Source organism: Vulpes vulpes, chromosome 4, assembly GCF_048418805.1.
Source record: "Vulpes vulpes isolate BD-2025 chromosome 4, VulVul3, whole genome shotgun sequence".
Classification (NCBI taxonomy): Eukaryota; Metazoa; Chordata; class Mammalia; order Carnivora; family Canidae; genus Vulpes; species Vulpes vulpes.
In genome coordinates this window covers 116,152,228-116,173,171 of record NC_132783.1, presented here as the reverse complement: position 1 = coordinate 116,173,171, position 20,944 = coordinate 116,152,228, and the positions used below count along the sequence as shown (strand labels likewise).

Sequence of the window (20,944 nt, the reverse complement as noted above, 5' to 3'; positions counted from 1 at the left end):
GATGTGCTGCTAGACACATAGCACACCACTTGGTGTGTTAGCCATTATTACAAATAAAACTTAAAGTTTCTTAAAGATTCAAACATTCTTTGCTAAAATTTTATGCCCAGGCTAGGTTACACCTGATAATCCTGAAGAACTTCAAAAAAATATAAAGACTAAAAGAGGCAGGTATGGCAGGAAATAAGGGATGTGGGCTGCACTTCCAATCTTGGCTAATTTATTATATTCCATTGTAGGCCTTGCATTTTAAGAAGGGCATTAGCAGGTTGGAACAGGCCCAAAAAGGAAAAACTGGGCTGGTAAACAAACTTGAAATTGACCTGTAAGGAATAATTAAAGACTCTGTGGGTGTTAGGCTCAGAGAAGATTTAGGCAGAGAGATCATTTTTTATAAATCTCTGTTGGGTTGTCGTGGGGAAGAGGGACTCAATAAAATAATGTTCTTGAATATTTACTGTTTGCCAGGCACTGAGTTAAGCCCTTTGCAAGCATTATGTCTTTTTTCTTCTCCCAAACACTTGACGTCATACATATTTGTGTTCCTGTTGCACGGATGAAGAGACCGAGGCACAGATGGCGGAAGTGACTTGGTTGAGAGTGACATGACTGGGAGGTGGTAGGTAGGAATAGAACCAGATTTTTCTGAGTCCGTAGCCCAGGTACCTTTTACAGCCCCCTGTCCTGTTTCAGGCAGCCAGGGAAGGCAGGTGGGACTTTGAGAGATGGAGGCAGCTGGCTGCCTGATACATGTGAGGGAAGACCGTATTGACCATTAGGGCCACCCAGTAATGGAAGAGGCAGCAGCATCAGGAGGTGGCATGTTTCTTGTCACCAGAAGTATTCACGGATAGGCTGAACTGAGCAATGGGCTGTAAGGATGAACCGGTTAAAAAGTGGACTAGATGGGGCACGTGGGTGACTCATACAGCCTTTGGCCCAGGGCGTAATCCTGGAGTCCCTGAATTGAGTCCGGTGTTGGGCTCCCTGCATGGAGCCTGTTTTTCCCTCTGCCTATGTCTCTGCCTCTCTCTGTGTCTCTCATGAATAAATGAATAAAATCTTAAAGCAAAAAAAGAGTGGACTAAAATTGTGACTTTGCTACTTACTTTATGACCTTGAAAGTTGCTTAACATTTCTGAGCCTCAGTTTCTTCTTCTGTAAGCTAGGAATACTTAATTCTAACTGTAGGATTGTTAGAAAGAGTAAAAAATTCAGATAAATTGCTTAGACAAGAACCTGGTATACAGAAGTTGCTCATTGTTATGTTACGTGAACAGTTAACCAAGATCTTTTTCTTTGCACCTGCGTTTATGTAGTGACGCTGTCTACTCACTTCTTCCCTTGGGTCAATTCCAGATTTGGCCCGTCACCTGCAGAGTCCGTACTCTACCTCACTTCTATAGAGGCTGGGCTCTGCCAGGTTCTGCCCTCTTAGGCAAATGACAGGTTGGACTTTGAAACAGGGACAGTGGAATAAACAAAAGGAAGAATGTTTAGACTGAAATGTTGAGCAACAGAATAGATATTATTGGGAGAGAGAATAGAACCTTATCACCTATTGATCAATTATTGGCGAGCCCACTGTGTGCCCAGCACCCTGCCCTGTGCATTAAGGGTGTATTCAATCAATCAGAGGTGCTCACATCTTTGTCCTCAAGGGCCTCAAGGCCTGGAGTGGCTCACACAGCTCTGCAAACTGGAGAATAGGACTGAGTGTCCCTCTGTGCTAACTCCTTTGGCACAGGGCTCTTAGGGAAGGGATACTTAGAGGCAGGAGGTTGGAGAAGATGACCTTGAAAGATCTCTTGGTAGCCTGGGATTTTCTGTTTGGTGGTTCCCAGGATTGCATCCTTGCAGGCACGATGTGATAATGTTACAGCTCTAGCTCCTTTGGGCACACCCTCTAGTTGCTTCCCCGGGACATCCCTCAGAACCTGGGAATATGCTAATCATTGTTGTCCATTGTCAGGCCCAGAGGAGGAGGGGCTGCCCTCCTTCTTAGACCTGAGAACCAGGCACCCACCCCTCCCATTTGCCTCCCTGGGCTGCTTCAGGGTCCTATTCTTCAGACATCTGCCCTGGCCCTCCCCTGCCCAGCCATGGCTCCCACGGGGGTGAGGCATTGGAGCTGACTGCCTGAGGATAAAGCTTTTATTGCTATAATTCTTGATACGAGAGTCCTTTCTTCTCTTTCAACAAGAAGGCAGACTCCAACTAATTTGGGAAATGCCTCTTGTTTTTCTTCCCTTGTTTCCTCCCCCTTTCATCATTCCTCCTTAGCATTTGCCTCTTTCCTTCCCTTCTTCCCCTCTAGTTTTCTACCTTCCTCCTTTTCCTTCATTTGTTTCTGAATCCTAGAATGAGGGAGCTGAGAGAGATCTTTAAAGTCAGCTAGTCCAGTCCACTCATCCACTTACAGAGGAGAATACTGGGGTCCAGAGGCGGGCGAGACTCACCCAGGATGGTGTTGGTTGAACCTGGGCGAGATTCTTCCCTCTTGATTAACTCTGCTTGTCTCCCCTTTTCCCCCCACATTATTTCTTATTCTCTTTTGTCTCTTCATGAATCCATGGTGACAGATGGAAAGGAAATTAGGACTTTGGGTGGCGGGACTGAGGGAACTGTTTCATCAAGTTCTCCCCACCTCCTTTCCTAACTGGGAAAGGCTATGAATGGGGGTGAGGCACTGAAAGTTAAAAGAAGAGAGATGACCACTCTCTTGAGCAACAGAATAGGCAGGAAATAAGGGATGTGCGCAACAGAATAGGCAGGAAATAAGGGATGTGGGCTGCACATCCCTGCTCTCAGTTTTCTTCTTCGGAGACTCCCTTTCCTCCACTCTGCCCCAACACACCTCTGGAGAGTTTTGTCCAATCTCTTTCTGCATATGAAGACTTTGGACTGGATTGGCCTCAAGGTGTCCCAGATTGATAGAATCACTGCTTTGGCGTACTCATGCACAAAATGGGGGTGGTAATGATACCTACTTCATAGAGTGGCCTTACAGATTAAAAAGTTAATGCATATGGAGCTTTCAGAAAAGTTCCTGGCATATAGTAGACTCTAAATACATGTTATTTGATAATATTATAAACACCGTTTATGGGATCCCTGGATGTCTCAGTGGTTTAGCACCTGCCTTCAGCCCAGGGCGTGATCCTGGAGTCCTGGGATCAAGTCCCACATTGGGCTCCCTGCATGGAGCCTGCTCTCCCTCTGCCTGTGTCTCTGTTTCTCTCTTTCTCTCTCTGTCTCTCATGAATAAGTAAACAAAATCTTAAAAAAAAAACCCAAACATCATTTAGAGGAATTTCTGTTCATAAGACAAAGGTTTGGGAGTCCTAGATGTTAGAACATGAGAAGGGAACAGAAAACTATGAATACAGTTTCAATAGATACTTGCTGGTAACCTTGTCCCCACTGTGCTCTGTCTGCTGAATGCACCACTTTTTACCCAAACATGCCTTCTTTCCTCCAGCTATTTGAATTCATTTAGCAGCCCATGTCCATGACTCACACTGAGAAGCTGTTTGAGATTTAATGATATAGTTAGGCATTGCTCAGCACTGAGTTTCACTCTTTCTGATGTTTTCCATCTACCCCAATGGCAGTGTCAAAGATGAAATGGTAGAGTCCAGCATACTTTAAACTCAAATTGCCCACATATTGTATGACAAGTTTTGCCCAATTCATAATGTTTTTTTAAAATTTTATTTTTTGTACATTTTTTTATTGGAGTTTGATTTGCCAACATATAGTATAACACCCAATGCTCATCCCGTCAAGTGCCCCTCTCAGTGCCCGTCACCTAGTCACCCCTTCTCCCTGCCCACCTCCCTTTCCACTACCCCTTGTTCATTTCCCAGAGTTAGGAGTCTCTCATGTTCTGTCACCCTCACTGATATTTACCCTTAATTTTATTTCTTAGCTTAACAAAAACTACTAGCATTACAATGAAATTGCTAAATTCTAGTACCTAGTAAAAGAAAATTCATGATAAGTAAAATTAAAGAAAATTATCCTGTACCATTGAAATTTGTCTTGCACACTATCAGTGGAACAATCTTTAGGTTTAAGGGGAAAATGTCTTAGTGAGAAGAGACATAGAGTCCTCAGTCCTTGTCTGGGCTGGGCATTAATTCACGGTGGACTTTAGACAAATCTCTTTCCCTCTGGCTTCTGTTCCTCCCTGGGAATTGAAAGGATTGGGTCAGTTAATTCTTTCCATCTCTAAGTTTTTTTTTTTTTAAATGACCAGGAGGATTTTATGAAATTACAAAAAGAATTGGGTAGGGCTTCAGTATCCTGATGAAAATATGTTGCATCCATCACTTGTTCTGAAGCTCAAGTCTATAACATAACTCTGGCTTCTCATTTTTCAATGACATCTTACTTCTAGCACAGTGATACAGGGGGGGGGGGTTGGAGGGGGGGAAGAAACTTCCATTTGCTCAGAAAATTCCTCCAAACACACCAAACAGTCTTTGCCTCTAGGCTCATTTTCATTTGGAGAAACCAATCAACTGGGCACTGGTTCAGACCACTCCAAATGTCTTTTTTCCCCTACCTGGTACTCCAAGTACCAGGGCTTGGGCTCCAAGTTTGATTGTGTTCCCATGCTCTCTGACAACCTCTTTTGACAAAATCTATTTTTTCAGCTTTCAAAAGTAATATATATTGTAAAACATTCAAGCATTACCAAAATATTTAATGTAGGAAATAAAATTCCCCCATAGTCTCATTCTCAAGAGATAATAACAACTATAAACAGTTTTGGGTCCATTTCTCTAGACTTCTTTTTCCCTATACGAGAACAATAAAACATTAAAAAAATAAAAATGGGATCTTACTGTACATACTGTTTTGCTACTTGCTCTCCACGCTCCCCCTCCATTTTAATCTTTTGTCCTGGATATTTTTGACTTTTCTGCATGGAATGAGGTCACCTGCCTGTGGAACTTATTGGCCTTGAGATTTTGGATGAATCATTGCTCCTCTCAGAGTTTCAGTTTCCTCATCAGTAAAAAGAAAAGGGCTTTCCTCACCTGCCCATCTCCCTATGATATGTCTTTCTTTTTAAAGATTTTATTTATTTTAGAGAGAGAAAGAGAACACAGTAGGGTGAAGGACAGAGGGAGAGGGAGGGAGAGAATCTCAAGAAGATTCCCTACTGAGCACTGAGCATGGAGCCTGACACAGGGCTCCATCTCGTGACCCTGAGATCATGATCAGAGCCAAAATAAAGAGTTGCGTGCTTAGTGGACTGAGCCACTCAGGTGTTCCCTGCATGATATAAGTCTAAGGGAGTTGGTGTTTGCATGTGCAAGTATAGGCAGCCTGGGGTGGATTCCAGTAGACTATTCTCTGTCCCATTATCTGATTTACTCAGGTTGTAGTTGTGCTCATGACCTGAAAATCTATAGTTTCTCAAGTTGTTTGTTTGTAGACCCCTCTGGAAGTTAAGCTGCATGAGAGCAGAGACTACATCTGTTCTGTTCATCACTGTATCTGTCCCCAGAACTTAGAACAATTCTGGCTTATAGTAGGACTTCAAGAAATATTTTTGGGATCATGAGCAAATTGCCCACTCTCAGCTGGGGATTCCAGTTGATAAAAGGCCCCTTGGGAGGGAACAGGATGGAGCAGGACTGGGCTGAGTCTGGTGACAGTAGATGGCTGGCCCTCGCAGTGTCCTTGAGCTCCCCATCCTCCTGCTTGTCTGTTCTGCAAGCCTTCTCCCTCTGCCTGCAATATTCTCTCTTGGCACTTGCTGCCACCTGGTGAATTAGTCATTCTTTGTGGCCCAATTTAAGTGTCCCGACTCCTTCAACTTTGTGCTGTCTCCCCACCTCTAGGTAGAGTTAATCAGACTCCTCTTTATGTTCTCACAATGCTCTGCACCTATTCCCTTTCAGTAATAATAGTCATCATGGCTTTCCTGCTTTGCGTGGTCTCTGTGTGACACATGTATGGCTAACACCCTATATACCATCTCCCATTTAATCCTTAGGATGATTTTTTTTAGGTGTGGGGGAGTGGATACTAATCATTGCCATTTTACAGATGAGGGAAACTGAGGCTTAGGAATCTTAAAAATAATCTCTGTCCAGGACATACAGGTATCAAGTGGTATAACCAGGATTCCAGAATATGTCTGACTGATTCATAAGAGTTTTTAACTGCTGGGTCTTCTCTGAGACAACTTAATTTAAGAATTATGCAATGACAGATGGAAAGACCCATAGTCTTTACATAGTCCAGTCTTACTATAGGGATGGAAAAACTGAGACTCAGCTACAAACTTAGAGCAGGAATTGCAGGGGAAGGAAAATCTTGTTCTCATCTCCAGGATGTTTGATTTTGAGGCAACATGGGGGTTACACCTTTTATTGAATCTTGTCACCCTCTTTTCCAGGAAGCCTAGATTTTTTTTATTTTTAAATTTTTATTTATTTATGATAGTCACACACAAAGAGAGAGAGAGGCAGAGACATAGGCAGAGGGAGAAGCAGGCTCCATGCACCGGGAGCCCGACGTGGGATTCGATCCCAGGTCTCCAGGATCGTGCCCTGGGCCAAAGGCAGGCGCTAAACTGCTGTGCCACCCAGGGATCCCGGAAGCCTAGCTTTTTATGTTCCAAGGCCTATTCAACGGAATTCTCCAAGCCCCTTCTCTCTAGATGTGATGCAGTCTTTTCTCGGCTCCTGTCAAGAGTTTTTCTTTTCTGCTAAATGTTTTAGGTCACACCAAGTAAACTATCTGTGATGAAGTTCACGCTTTCTGCATAATTGAAAATGATTTTAGGAAGTTTGTCTTGTCCCTATGGAAGGGGCCTTTCTGCAGACCTGGGTCATGGTGGGAAGCAGCTTGATCTGTATTGGCTCAGATGTTTTGAAAGGCCTAGGGTTTGAACACGTTCATCTAGATGGCAAGGATAAAGCTGAGCAACTCACTGCAATGGCTACTGAGCCTGGGCTGAGCTGCCATGTCCTGCTCACTGTCACTGTGACTCATGTCTTGGAGCAAAAAGGGGTCACAGTGAGACATAGGAGTGCTTTGGGGTTGGCTGGTTGGAAGCCTTCCGGTCTTGGACTTCTACAGAGCCAAAAAGAAGATTCTGGGAACAGGCATGTGGGGACCAAGCAATTCAATTCAACAAGCACTGAAACCTGATATACATGAACCACAGGGACAATGCTATGTATGAGGAAGGAATAGAACAAGTTGAAAACTCTGGGAAGCACCAGAGGGTGTGTTTTTATCTTCTTGTTGTCCTTCCACATGTCCCACAAAATTCATTAAGTTTCTAGACTTTTAAGGGCTTACAGTCCAATAGGGAAGTTAGAAGGGCACTCAAATACACAGAAGGCCACTGTGAGTAACCTGAGTGCTAAGGGTCATGCCTACATCTCCAAGGGGACTTAGGAAAGAGAGTCTATGGCCAGTTGGGCGATGGTGGTCCAGGGGCTGCCTCACAGAGGAAGTGAGGCTAGAGCTGGACCTTGAGGCATGGATGGGATCTCAGAGATGTGGAGAAGGAATTGCCATTCGTTAAGGGCTTATGTGCAGTGTGGAAAAAGTGCATGAAAGATAACTTCATTGATCTATTGGTGAAGTTCTTATCTTTAGTTTTTAAGATGAGAAACTGGAAGCTTCAGAAAGGTTGAGTGCACTGCCAAGATCATACAGCAAGGAAGTGACAGAGGCAGGATTCAAAGTCAAATTAACTAGAATTCAGAGCTGGTTGGTATGGCTTTCAGGGCAAAAAGAGGGAGAGTTTTTTTTCCCCTAGATCTATGGAGGGATAGGGAACAGTATGAGGACAGTATAAGGATGGGAATAACAGGCATACTGCAGAGACCAATGAGAAGCTCAGTTTGGGCTGGAATTTGGTTTGTGTGAAGGAAAAGAGTTGGACATGGAGGTGGAAGCTATACGGTGAAAGGCAGAGTTGTGTCCTACTAAAACTTGGCAGGCTCAGCAAAGGGCAGCACAAATGCAGAAAGGAATGAGGTAAATCTGTATGCACACTGGCAACGTATTAGTGAATGAAAAAAGGAAGTTGCAGAACATGGTGTTTAGTATAATTTCATTTTTGTAAAATAGAAATGGCTCACTAGAGTAACATGGCGGTTAAAGTCCATCTGAAGCCAGACTGCTTGGATTTCAATCCAGCATTGCCATTTCCATGGTGGGTAACCCTAGGAAAATTATTTAACCTCTCTGTTTCCTCATCTGTAACCTCATCTATACTATGAATGAACAATGCTTTATAGGAGTGCTCTGAAGCCTACATGGCTTAATACCAATTCAGCTTTTAGAAAGATGTCAGGCACATAGTAAGCACTCATGTTTTTGTCATTATGTTATTAAAATCATCTTGAATGCTGAATATCAAACTGTTAAGTGATTTACCCCAGGGGGTAAGACTTCTGTGGATTTTAGTTTTAATCATATTTCCCTATGTGGTTTAAATATTTTATAACAAACCTGTAATGCTTATAATGTAAACAAACCAGCAAGTTTATTTCAAGAGTCGATAATAGGAGACTTTGTTTTTATTGTATTTTTTCTTCTATTAGAAGCAGACCTGCTATGGATACACTTGGAGAAGTCTCTGGTGTCACTCAGAGAGCTCTTGAAAATGGATGTGTGAGAGAGCAATGTTCGGGCTTCCCACAAACCAGGCCTGGAGTGCCGCTCATGATTACAAGGAGAGCTGGCCTATGGCCTAGTCCTTGCTTCCTGTCCCCATTCTGCTCCTGCCATCCTTATCTGGCCCAGGCGTGGTTTCCCAGACTAGAGATGTTCTGAGAAGCCCTTGTCCATGCTTTGGGAATGGCAAATCTGGAGCCTATGGTGAGACCTCCAATGCTGGAGCTTGGGCTGCCTCTCCAACCTCCTTCCCTGGAGATTGGAGATAAAGGGAAACTGAGTATTCTCAGTCTTGTGTGTTTGTGGATTAGGAAGCAAGGCTTTGGTCTGAGGACTAAGGACTGACAATTAAGAAGATTCTTAGGGGCTCCTTCATGTCTCAGTTGACTAAGCATCCGGCTTTTGATTTTGGTTCAGGTCATGATCTCAGGGTCATAAGATTGAGCCCCAAGCCAGGCTCTCTGCTGAGTGTGGAGCCTGCTTATGACTCTCTCTCTCCCTCTGCCCCTCCCTGCCCCTGCTCACATACACTCTCTCTCTCTCTCTAAAAAAATTTGAAAAAAAAAAACAAAAAACAAAAACAAACAAACAAACATGTGGGCCACAGATTATGCTGCCTTTCTTCTCAGCCTCCCAGCCTAGGCAGAAATTGTCTTACAGAACCCTCAACAGCTCTTTCAATTAAGCACTTTAGTTCATAAGGCAAGGCAGATGAAGAAGAAAGGTATTGTAGTGACCTGTGTGCCCTTAGAGCCCTTGCCACGTCCCTCTGTGATGGGGGTGGGAGTTAGTGCCATTCCCCTCTTATGAGAAGGGTGGAGATTGAAAACTCACATATGATTATAGATGTACATTAACTTTATGATTATCTGGAACCATCTGAAAGAGATGAGCCCTCGGTTATCTAGAGAGGGAAATTAATGTCTTTGCTACCTTTGTCTTCATCCGGTTCGGTCCTCTCTTTCCTCCTCCTTAGTTCATTCTTGGAGTAATAATATCAGTGCAATGACTAAGAGAATGTTTTCTGGAGTTAGCCTAGTTTTGAATCCCGACTTTGCCTCTTACTGGTTGTCTTACCTTGGGCAAATTACGTAACCTCTTTATGCTTCAGTTTTATCAACTGTAAAAGGGAATATAATAGCACTTATGTCTGAGGATTTTTGTAGGGTTATGAGATGAAGCACATGATGTTGTGAGCACAGGACCTGGCTTTCAATAAATATTCAATAAATAGTAACAACTATTATCAGTGCTTTGTTGCAGCCCAGCTTGAGAGGGAGCATCATGAGGAAGGAAGAAGGGAAGATTTGGGAAGAAAGGAACATTAGCCTGCAGTATCTATTCGCATAAAAGATGCACATACTCTGTGCCCTAGCAATTTCATTTCTTGTTCTTGTTATCTGCCTGGAAAAACATCACATGTGTTCACAAAGATGTTGGTACACTGAGATTATTGCAGCACTGATGGCAGTGGAAAATTTAGAAGAAAGTATAAATACCCATCACTAGGGGGATGGCTGGAAAACAATGGGATATACATAACATTAAATGCTCTGCAATAGTTAAAAGAATGAGGTGGAGCTATATGCCTCAACAGGTAAAGCTTCCCAAGACATGGTGATATGTGGACAAAACGAATTGCAGAATTATATAGGCAATATGATTCCTCAAAATAATAAGATATATATTTCAATAGTTGTACACATGTATGTATGTATCCATATACACATACATATATGAATAAAAATTATCAAGTACAACACCCCTTAAAGAAACAAAAGCTGGGACAGACCTGGAGAGCCTATCAAAAGGGATTCTTAGGTTGAAGTCTAGTATTAGATTTTTAAAAAGGAATGTGTTCATATATTGTATCATTAAAAATGATCAGGAACAGAGAAAGAAATACCTATCTGGCTAAGAATCAGAGGAATATGGCTGTCAAACTAAAGGCCTGATGGAAATTCCCAGCTCTTCTCTTGTAGGCTTCTTTCCATCCTCCCACTGTGGCCCACTGGCAGAAGGTGGGGCTATTAGCCTTAGAACTGTACCAGCTCATTGGTCTGCAGCTTTAGGAATTTTATATATATGTGTATATACACGTGTGTGTGTATGTGTGTGTGTATGTGTGTGTGTATGTGTGTGTGTGTGTATATATATATATATGTATATATATATATATATATATATACATATATATATATATATATTCTTAGGCAAGTCACTTTTCCAAATCTCAGTTTTCTCAACTCTAAATGGGGATAGTAACCACTGTCTTGTATTTATTTTTTAAGGTGACTGGGATGCTACCATGGGATTGTGAGTGCGAAACACTCAGCCAACTGTCAAGTGCTCTTGTAAGAGAGTGCTGCAAGTCTGCCTGGCAGCCAGGGTTGCTGCGGCTGTGCCGCCTTTCTCTAGATCTGAGCAATGTTGCAGAACTGAGCACATAGCAATAAACACGCAGCTCTCAAAGGCCGAAGATCATAGCAGTTACTTTTTTTTGATGAATAAGATAATAATGTGCTTTGTGGAAAGGATAAAAAGTCTAAGAAGGCAGAGAAGAAGGAAGGATGTGGTCCTGAGGTTAGACAGGTGGTAGCATGGGGCAACAGCTTCTGAACATCTGGGAGTCCTAAACAATACTCTAGTTATGTTGGTGCATGTGTGCAGGGGTGCTGGTCAGTGAGGTTACCCCTGGAGCGAGAAACCACAGATCTCCTTCTGATCACCTTGGTCTACCTCCTCCATCAATTCCAGTAGATTCTCACTTCTGTGTCTTAGGACCCCCTGCGGCTGGGATTCAAAGCCTGGTCCTCAGGTGCCCCTTCTCTTTATCCAACATCATGACAGGAATTCCCAGCTGTGTAAATGAGAGCTCTTGTACTAGGACCTTATGGCCCAGGCCCTCAGTTTGAGAATGGGGATAGCTCTCTGAGGAACCCTTCTTGTGGTGTGTGTCTGTGTTCATGAGGGAGGACAGTGTGTGAGAGTGCCAAACGAAGAAAGTGCAGTGGTAGAGTTGAGGGCACACAGCCCTGAGAGATGACACGCAGGGCGATAAGTTTGGGGATGAATATAATTATGTAGGACTTGGGGAGCTCTGCTATTTCACTCTATAACCTTAAGGAAGTCATTTGTTCTCTCCTCATCTGCAAAATAGAAGGGTTGATCTATGTCAGGGGTCCCCAGCCAGAATCATTTAGAGCCCTACTATTGAAACCTTTGGTCCATGGAAGCATCAGCATCACCTGGGAACTGTTAGAAAAGCAGACTCTCAGGCCCTACCCTTGACGAATCAGCAGCTAAATGAGGTTCTCAAGTGGTTCATACTGAAGTTTAAAAAAGCACTGATTTAGAGACTCTTGCTAACATTATGAGTTTCTGGGTCCCCCTCCTGAGAGATTCTGATTCAGTAGTCTAGTATGGTGGCAGGAAACTAGATGTTTGACAAGCCCCTCACAGCTAGATTTGAGAGCTATTGAATTATAGAACTGCCTTAAGTCTCCCTGATTCTATTGGTACTTAAAACGCTCAGAAGGAACGTGTGATTCTCTCAGGGTGAACGGGTGGGAAATTGAGGACTTTGCCATGAAGGGAGCAAAGGCTTATAGCCTAGGTGCCTGTGGGTTCCCCAGTATGCGAGGCAAGAGAGAACGCTGCCCATTTCACGGCTGGGATTAATGACTGTCAGCAGCTCCCTGTTAAGACGGTAAACTCATTTAGCAACGGACACTGAAAAACAGCCGAATCTAAAGGCAGAGAGTGGTAATCTAATTGCACTGAATTAGCCTCGGGAGACTCGGACAATATCAACTTCAGAAAACCACAAAGGGCTCTTTTATAAGGAGTTTCAAAAGCTTTGGGGCCTCAGCACCCCCCATCAGGGCTTACGTTACAAAGCATAGGCCCTGTGTGGATAAGCCCCTCTCCTCAGCATCCCCGGGTATTGTTCCCTTCCAATGTGCTTTCTGAATGAATTTGCTGGCTGGCCCTATGGTGTTTTCAGTTGTGTGTTAGGCTTAACAGAGGCTTGGTTCAGGAGGGACGGCTGGAGTTCAGGGTTGAAAGACCTTCAGCCATACAGGCCACCGTGCCCATGGACTTGTCTGCAGACCGGTGCACTACCTAGTGGTCTTTCTGGCTCTGATATGTTCTTATTCTGAGGTCCTTCTCATTTCTTAAAACCCGCCTCTTACATAACCAGGTGATTTCCTTTTAATAATCCTTTGTTGCATCGTGTGTGTGTGCGCGATCATTTCCCAATTTATTCATCACCAATCCATTTTGAAGAAGGAAATGATTTGAGTGAATGTGTGTTTGTGGCACAACCAGAGAGCTTACAAAGATAGGATCGTAATTTGGGGGTCAGGAAAGGAGGGAATAGAAGTATTGTGAAGATTTGTCTCTGACCTGCATTTATTGACTTTAATGCAGAAAATTATAAATCTCAATCTACAAAAGCAGCTTGAATTTCTTCTACATTCTTCCTGGGAGGTGGATTTCTCTGCTTTCATACCTCCAGTGACAGGGACCCTTACTACCACCGAGGTAGCCCATTGCACCATTTGACAGATCCGTCATTAATTTCCAAATTACATTGAACTAGAATGTGAGTGTGTACATTAAAATAATTATCCATCAATTTGCTCCATTTCTTCTCTTGGAGCTATATAGAATAAATCAAATTTAATGTTTCCCAAATGGGGTCCCTGGATACCTAGGGGGTTCATGAAATAGTAATGAGGATTCAGAATTCATTTTAAACATTTCAGAGACTCTAACAAATTGCATATTTACTTCTGACAAAGCTCTATGGAGTCACTAAAAAGCATCACATGTCTCTACTTTTGTTTTCTCTTAGGTCAACTCAGGGTAGTGACGTCGCTTATCCCATAATGTTCAGAGTTCCTGACAGTTATGTATGCCTTTGATTAATAAAGATGAGGAAAATAAGTTAATGACGAATAGGCTTTGGCAAACAAAATTTTAGAAACAGATTTTATGGGGGAGGAAGAAACCCAAACAAAATCCCTGGTGAAAGCAGAGAAGTTTTTGGTCTCTTTCTTATGCCACTCTTTGGATCTATGGGGATACTAAATCAAGCACCCTGTTTTTTCATCATCCAAAGCACTTCCTGGGGAAACGGACATATTTATGCGATTTTTCAATAATTGTATCTAGAGTGGGATAACCCTCCAGAGTGAAGTTGCTTAATGAGGTCCTCAATTCTTTCAGACTTTTGAGCCTGAATATGATGCAACATTGCTATTTCTTATAACTGTTGAAATATGCCACAATATTTATAAGCAAAACTTCTGTCATGGAGGATATTGGAAGAAGATAATCCTTAACTGGCACAGTTAAAAATGATTTTGGAGAGCGATTTGTTGATTCCTTTCATTTTACAGCTGGGGAAACTGAGGGCCAGAAAGGTCATGGAACCCTCTCAAGGTCATGCCACTGGCTAAATTCTGGATCCCAGGTGTCATGCCCTTTGGGCCAACGCCGCTTTTCCTAAAGCAGCAGAAAACCTGCAGAATAGCATCAAGATGGCCAGGCGGGAGACAGTGCCATCCATCTTAAAAATCATTCTGGCTTCTGCCAGCTGATGAAGGAAATAAAGTTAATGACGCCCACATAAATGTGATGCTGTCGCAGGACGCGTACACAGGCTGTCTAGAGAGGAGCTCTATGGGCCTTCTGAAGGAGGAAAAAGGCTTTTAATGTAGCTTTAAAGGGAGCAGTGTCTCTCCTCTCTGCAAGAACAAGGACTGTGGCATCTGTTACCTTTGTCCCCTCTGCAGAGTGCCTAGCTTTGGACCAGGTGCATACATACATGATAAATAAATGCCTGGTGAAGAAAAGAAGGCAGTGCCGGCACTGAGGCAAATCCAGTTTGAGCCTTTGTGGGTACGGGCCTCTGTCTTTTATAAAGACCTTACCCCAGATTGGAGGGCACTTAAAGGTGCTGGAATCAGTCATTTGAGTTGATTGGTGAGCAAATTGAGTTCCCATGATGCAAAGAGACTTGTCAAAGCCATGCTGCAGGATAGGAGCAGAGCTCACTTTAGAAGGGGAGAGGTGGTTTTCAAATCATAGCCTAACTGCTCTCTCCACCGCACCACATGTTTGCAACCTCTTTCCTAACAAGTTGGTCTCAAGAATAAATTTCCTAAATATCCCCCAATAGGTCATTACCAGTTTTGCAAATATGCAGAAGCTATGTGTCAATTCATAATTCTATTTACCAGCCTTGGGTCCTTGTCTAAACTGTCCTTTGGGAATAAAAGACTTGATGTTTTCTTTTCTCTTACTCAACATTCCTAAGCTCCCAGAAGAGGGTAGACTGACATTTTGATTGGCCCTGGTGCAAACTTGCCCAAGAAACTTCTTTCCTTAGGAGAAAATCCTTGGCCCATTTCAGAAGCTCTTAGATACTTTTTGCAGGGCCCACAATACAGTGGGTAAGATTTGAGGGAAAATACAGTTATGCTACCAGGAGGAAAGATCGAGATGGTTATCTGCCCCTCTTGGCCAGCGTGGAGACTGAGAAACCAGACAGGCCACCTCAAAGGAAGACTCATTCACCCTTCAACTTGGTGGTTTTCCAGGAACAAGATATGAAACAATATTTTTTCCATGTTCCTTTTGACCCTAGTGTGAATAGAGACATCTTTCCTTCAAGGTTTTGGTGACCTTTCTTAGTAAATGAGTGCCATATTCAGCACAAAACCCTGTGCAAAGAAGCATCTACTGGGGTGGCAGATGGAAGTGGCACATAAAGAAAAGCTGATCATCTTTTGGGAAAACTACCCATCTATTAGACTTAGTTCATCTCCTATACCTTTATTCCCTTTGCAAGCATAAGCTAGGTCCCTTTTTGCTTCATTGGGGTGCTTTGTGTGTTTCATAAGGGGCATTTTCTCAAGGAAACTAGACTTTTTTCCTCATTATAATTAGTATATCAGAACAGCAGATTAAATATTTGGTCATTCTATACCAGTGGTTCTCAACTGCAGATAATTTTTGCACCCCAACCCTCACCGCAGGATTTTTGGCAATGTCCGTAGACATTTTTGATTGTCATGATGCGGGGGCAGGAGTGCCACTGGGGCTATGGTACTGCTAAACACCTTACACTGTGCAGGACAGCCCTCCTAATAAAGATTATCCAGTTCAAAATGTCGATAGTGCTGAGACTGAGAAACATGTTATATGCTATGAGTCTATTTGAATAGAAGATAAAAAAATGTTGGGGTCTTCCTGGTCCCTTCCAGCCATAAGCCACTGGAAGGGCTCTGGGAATCAAAGCAAGTTCCCTTTGGCTTGAAAGGAGGTTTGAAAGGAATGTGCTTCTACCATAAAAAACAAAACAAAACAAAACATATCTTTGCCTATTATTTTTGACTAGTCTGGATATAAAGCCTCATCTCCAACTGAAAATAAAGAGACAAAATTTAGGTTATTGAATCCTAGAATGTCACTCATGGAATTTTAGAACCATAGGCTTTTAAAATACCAGAGCAGGAACTTCAGCCAAATCACCTCATTTTACTTATGGGGTCATAGTTGATGAGCACTGCAATGCTGTGTGCCTCCCAGTACCCTATATCTCTCTCCCCTGAGTTCTGTCTAAAGGCCTCAATTTGTTCTGTGTTGGCACCATCTGATATTTCTGGCTCACTTTGATTGTTATTTTGTTTTACCATCATTATTGCCATTTTGCTGGTTATGTACTGAGCCAGCGGTACTTCTGTTATTGATGGCCTTTCCTTTTCTAGCCCCTAGACTTCCCCAACAAGGTGAGCAGCTGGCATCATTTAATCTGAGGAGTACCTGGGTGCCTAAGATGCTTGGACTGGCTTATTCCAACACAGGTACCTGTCCCTTGGGGGAGAAAGAGTTATTCACATGGAACCTGCTAGGGAGCTGCCTATCTCTGTTTACCCCCACATACAATTCTATTGAGTCCCCAGATTTTAGTGCTTCTGTATTTTCACCTAAAATTTAAAAAATGAGAGAGTTAGAAATGAAAGTACCAATTACACAAAGACAATACTTTTCCTCCTTTTAACCTTTTTTCCCCCATCTCTCTGAAAAATTGCTAAGGGTATTTCTCTAGTTCAATTGCTAGTTTTATTATTTTATGTTTCAGAACATTTCTGAAACAACATTTACTCCTCAGATGATGTAGCCATTCCTATATTTTGAAAGTGCAGTAGTGCCAACCCCTTCCCAGCTCTCCAGAGTCATGACTCTTCTTTCCTTATAAACACAGAATCCCATACACATTGTAGCTTAGATATGCCTTGACACACGTAGAGGAAGGAGATGTAGAGTGAGGCTTCTTGACGGGCCACCACCAGTTTACTTAAAGAATTAACACGGTGGATTCATCACATTATGAAAATGATTACAATGCAAACCTTTTAGACAGTGTCTCTCTTTTGTGAAAGACAATGTCGGAGAGAAGAAAATCAAGCATACTGTTGTTCATCAAGAAAAAAGGAATCCGATGTGTGCATGGGGTGGGTGATGTGCTTGGTCCTATTAATTTGCTCTTTAATCTTTCTGGTTCAGTTCTGTCTCGGTAAGCCAAACAGAGAATCAATTTGCATACAAATGTTACCAAGTACCCCACATCCACATCATTTTACAGTGCTATATGTATAGAAGGGAGAAAGGATTTGATATTGTTGAGAGGATACTTCTTGCCCTTTCCCCCATAAAGTAGCTACATTTCACTCCAATTCACAGGGCCCTGGATTGTTGCACTTTTTTCATTTTATCTTAGTCCCTGACTATTTGCATTCTGAGCTGTGGGAGGACTATGGCCTATCAAAGAATTATTTGAACTGGAGATTAGAAGCTCTAGCGCTGGGTATCTCAGGGAAGGAGGGGGGTCTTTTCTTCATCTCAAGAGAAAGACATGAAGAGTGATTCATATATAGACCCTTACAACCTGGGGTCTGAGAGAGGTGTCATTCATTTAATAAAGCAACCGACAGGTTAATCAAATCAACAATTCATATGCAGAATTCTCTATAATGTTAAAAGGAAAACCAAGAAATAGTTGCTGGTTTATGATGGGAGAGAATAATATTTGATGGTTACTTATTTTTAAAAATAACCTAGAGTATTTTTTTTCAAATGGCTGTTAATATAATGCCATGGTAAAACATGAGAGTCAGGTATCTAAAATGAGAAAGATTAATGATCCCTGCGGGTCATGGAAGAAGAAACATTTTTTTTTCAATTCATATAAATGGAATTTATCATAACCATCTCTGATGATGGCTGATTCACCCACTTACAAAAGGACTATCTATTTCAATGCTTCCCGAAAAGGTGATTTTTCACTTTTCACTTGTACTAACATAGAATGCTAAGTCTGTAGGTAGAAAATTTTAACCTGGGAGATAATGGGTGAGGGAACTCAGCTGCAGACTAAGGAACAGATATAAATTAAACAAAACAAACAAGAATCGTCCATCAGTTCAGGATCTTCAGCTAACAAAGTAGAGTTTGGAAAGGTGAGTGGGTGAGAGGAGGGAGTCAAAGTTTCAAAAGGGAAATGTTTCCCAGGATCTGTTCCTAAGTAGATGCACCCAAGTTCAGGGCTTTACAACCTAAGGTCCTAACACTATTGTTTCCAAGCAGTAAACCTCAGCAACTCTCCCCCCTGCCCCGTCCCCACCGCAGAAAAAGAAAACAACAACAAAAAAGGAGAGAAAATAAAATGTTCTGTGTCCAGCGAGTTCGAGTGCAACCTTCCCCGTCACCGCTAGTTGTCACTTGGCTCCCAGACGGGAGAGCTGAGGTTTTCGGCACTGCGGTTAGAGAGAATGCAGTCCTAATTAAACTGAGTAACTCCTAAAGCTTCCCCTTAAAGTCCTCAGCCCAGTGAGAGCCAATATGCAGAGGGGCTGGGGGCCAGGGATGGGACGGGGGTATAGCAGGTGGAAGGACAAACAAATCACAAAAAACAGGCAAACAGATGCCAGAGCAGAGACTGTCTCAGACCTCTCCACGCACAAGCCAGACACCCTGAGGGCGGGGTGGGGTGGGGGGGGCGGGGGATGGAAGGACCCGATTGCAGCGGTATACAACAGCCCCCTCCCCCCAAATGGGGGGATCACGGACAGAGTCAGCCTCAGTGCTCCTTTCCCCCATTTCCATTACAGCGATGTGGTCAGTAGAAAATTGCATACCTGAAGAATACAATGGTCTCCCAAAGGTAGAGTCGGAGAGTATTGAAGCTGTACATTTTTCAGGTCCTTGTGCTTTGTAGTCCAGGAGTTATGGGGGCAAAAATGTTTCAGATTGGCACTTAACAAAACCAGCGAGCGCTATTGAAAAAATAATCCAGATGCTAAGGGGAGGTGGAGAACAGGGGTGCGGAGGAAGAGCCCCGGGGGAAATTGGAACGAGGAGGCTGTAGGTACCACGGACAGAGGCAGCCGCGAAGCGTTTCAGCACCACGGAGAGCGTCCAGCCCTGCTTTTCAGGAGCGCGAAGAGTATTGCTGTTTGTTAAACTCCAGCTTGTCTGTTGGCTTCCTGCGGCGCTGGGGAGGCACGTTTGGGGGTGGGTATATTTTCTTTTTTACCCCTGTTTTTCTGTTTAAACGGCCAGGTCCATGCAAGAAAAAAAAAATCTTCTGTGGCGATCAGAGCGCTGGCCTCGGACCGTTAGGTTGGGCGAGCATCTTGGGTAGCGAGAGCTGGGCTTTATGCCCCTGGGCTGGCCTGAGGGGGTTATAGGGGCGAGGGCAAGCGATTGACGGTGCTGCCTTCAGTTAAATCCCGGAGAATGTGCCAGGCTGGCGCATCGCGACCGAGTCCCGGAATCTCGTTCCCCTGCCTGCGTGCCGGTCTGCTGTCGTCTTGCGATCCCTGTTCTCTGGTCCCCGCCGAATAAGTTATGATCGCTGCAGGAAAGGTGTCCCATTGCTCGGGGCTGCAGGCGTGAGAGAGCTCAGGGCAAGTTTCAGGGGCTGCCGGGGTCCATGGCGACCCCGCGGGGCTCAGGAGCCCAAGGCTTCAGATGCATCTCGATTTTCTGAGCTCGCCCATCTTCCTTTGGCCAGGACTCCTTCAGATCTTCAGACTTTCTTACTGCATTAATTTAACAAACTGGCGGCATGGGGGTTAGAAGGGGGGGTGGCGGGTGAAGGCCGATGGGAGGGGGGTGGAGAGGGAAAAAAGGGGGGAAAAACTCCTTAGTATCTTCAAACCCTCCCACTCGAGGTGCTCATTGGCCCGCGCCTGCGAAAACCAGATCTTTTCTCAGTGTTTGGCCAATCGCGTATTAGACTCTGGGTTGAGTTTAACGCTTGAAGTGCTGGATGAGATCCGCGTCTCTCCTCCCCTTTGCAAGCGGGCAGTGGGGTGGGTGAGATTATGAAGTTAATCTCTTGAGGTCTCAAAATATTGCCTCGATATTTAAATTATGTAGTTGTATGTAAGTAAAACAAACACCACAGGTCCCAGTTCAAATCTGCCTCGGGGCTCAGTGTATCATCTCAAAAGGGAAGAATTGAACCAGATCCCTGAGTTTCTTTAAAGCTCTGAAGTTGTAATATTTGGTACAGAGGTAAAGGAGAGGTTTCAAGAAGTCTGGTCCATAAAAGTCTCCTCCTCTTCCCCTGGGCCACTGCAACAAGAAAATGCAGGAGAAATTCCTTGAGCATTGTCCAGGGTCAAGAGGGAGCAGTCCTGGCCTCACTGCTGGCACCCTTTGGGGAGATAAGGAAGATATGCCCTCTTCCGACTGGACAGGAGACAGTTTTACTTACATGTCACAAGCTGGGGCAACAGAGCCTAAGAGATCTATGTCCTGTTCCCTAATAATGATTGAGCCAAGCTGTACACACAGGTATCCAGTACTTAACCATTCCTACTCTCCCCAGCATCCTGCTTCTGTTTCCCCCCTTATTTGAGTCTCAGAAACCAGCTATACATTTCACTCTAGAGCCCAGCTGGGGAGGTGGAGTTAATCAGATTTTCTCCAAGCTACCAGACTTTAGTGGATTAATAGCCTCTGCAGGATTTTCTGACTGATTTGAACTGGCTGGAACTCTCAGGTCTCTCCCTCCCAGCTTACTGAGCCGGACCACCCTTTCCTCTTTCTCAGCAGTGTTAGGAACTCCTTCTTTTGAGGTTTTGGAGGTTAGTTCTCCCAGTATAGTTCTTAACAGCTCAGCTGTCTCCAGGCCTAGGCCTTCTCTCCAGAGAAGTCTGGAAAGCTTTGTTCACCAGCCTCCTACCAGCAGGGATCCTTCACC

The 20,944-nt window shown here is 43.7% G+C and overlaps 1 protein-coding gene across 2 annotated transcripts in view; it reads right to left on the bottom strand.

The window, feature by feature from the left end:
• The window catches only part of GLRA1 (glycine receptor alpha 1), an 88,768-nt gene extending 68,791 nt beyond the window's left edge, over positions 1–19,977 (bottom strand). Inside the window, exon 1 of one of the 2 annotated variants that reach the window (XM_072756790.1) lies at positions 18,870–19,977. In XM_072756790.1, the coding sequence (XP_072612891.1) occupies positions 18,870–18,925 (56 nt within the window). In that variant the 5' untranslated portion in view covers positions 18,926–19,977. The remainder of the gene's footprint in view (positions 1–18,869) is intronic. The other variant, XM_026010585.2, reaches the window with a different exon arrangement.
• Positions 19,978–20,944: the final 967 nt, after the last annotated feature.